Raw genomic sequence first — 899 nt, 5'->3', positions numbered from 1 at the left:
GAAGACTGGCGCATGACTTGGTGCGTGACCGTGGAAGACTGGCGCATGACTTGGTGCGTGACCGTGGAAGACTGGCGCATGACTTGGTGCGTGACCGTGGAAGACTGGCGCATGACTTGGTGCGTGACCGTGGAAGACTGGCGCATGACTTGGTGCGTGACCGTGGAAGACTGGCGCATGACTTGGTGCGTGACCGTGGAAGACTGGCGCATGACTTGGTGCGTGACCGTGGAAGACTGGCGCATGACTTGGTGCGTGACCGTGGAAGACTGGCGCATGACTTGGTGCGTGACCGTGGAAGACTGGCGCATGACTTGGTGCGTGACCGTGGAAGACTGGCGCATGACTTGGTGCGTGACCGTGGAAGACTGGCGCATGACTTGGTGCGTGACCGTGGAAGACTGGCGCATGACTTGGTGCGTGACCGAGCCAATCTGACCGAGGCAGAGTGAAATCTGGTGTGTGGCCCTGTGTCTTGGCCAGGGTGATGCCAACCCAATGTGCATCAAATTCCTTTCTTAACTTCATTAAAGTTGTTTGCAAATAAATAAAATTGTTTTGAAATCAATAATGAAGTGAAAATGAAAAGAATGAATTGGGAAGGTCGAAGAAAGAGAATGAGTTACTTTGCATTTAATTACATCAAAATATTAGCAAAGAATAAAAATATTAGGTGTACAAAATTAAGTGTCTAAATATTGCATATCAAAACTGTATGATGTCTAGGAATGTAGAATCATCGGCCCATATTCAAGTTACGTATAGAAGAAAGATGATATGTAAGGAATGGAAGATGAAAAGAAAGAGAAAAAATAAATAGATGAAAAAGTCACCATACAAAATCAGTCAAAATAATCAAACTTGTAACATGTAAAAAATAATACAACCCCTGTACTATA

At 45.4% G+C, this 899-nt stretch overlaps 1 protein-coding gene across 1 annotated transcript in view; it reads left to right on the top strand.

Annotated features, from left to right (window-relative positions):
• The window catches only part of LOC109326385, a 974-nt gene extending 522 nt beyond the window's left edge, over window positions 1–452 (top strand). The window contains exon 2 of the mRNA XM_019559071.1: window positions 5–452. Coding sequence (XP_019414616.1) covers window positions 5–452 — 448 coding nt within the window. The remainder of the gene's footprint in view (window positions 1–4) is intronic.

Source organism: Lupinus angustifolius, chromosome LG14 (genome assembly GCF_001865875.1).
Source record: "Lupinus angustifolius cultivar Tanjil chromosome LG14, LupAngTanjil_v1.0, whole genome shotgun sequence".
NCBI lineage: Eukaryota > Viridiplantae > Streptophyta > Magnoliopsida > Fabales > Fabaceae > Lupinus > Lupinus angustifolius.
Note: the sequence above shows the minus strand (reverse complement) of the source record. Positions and strands in the feature narration are given on the sequence as shown.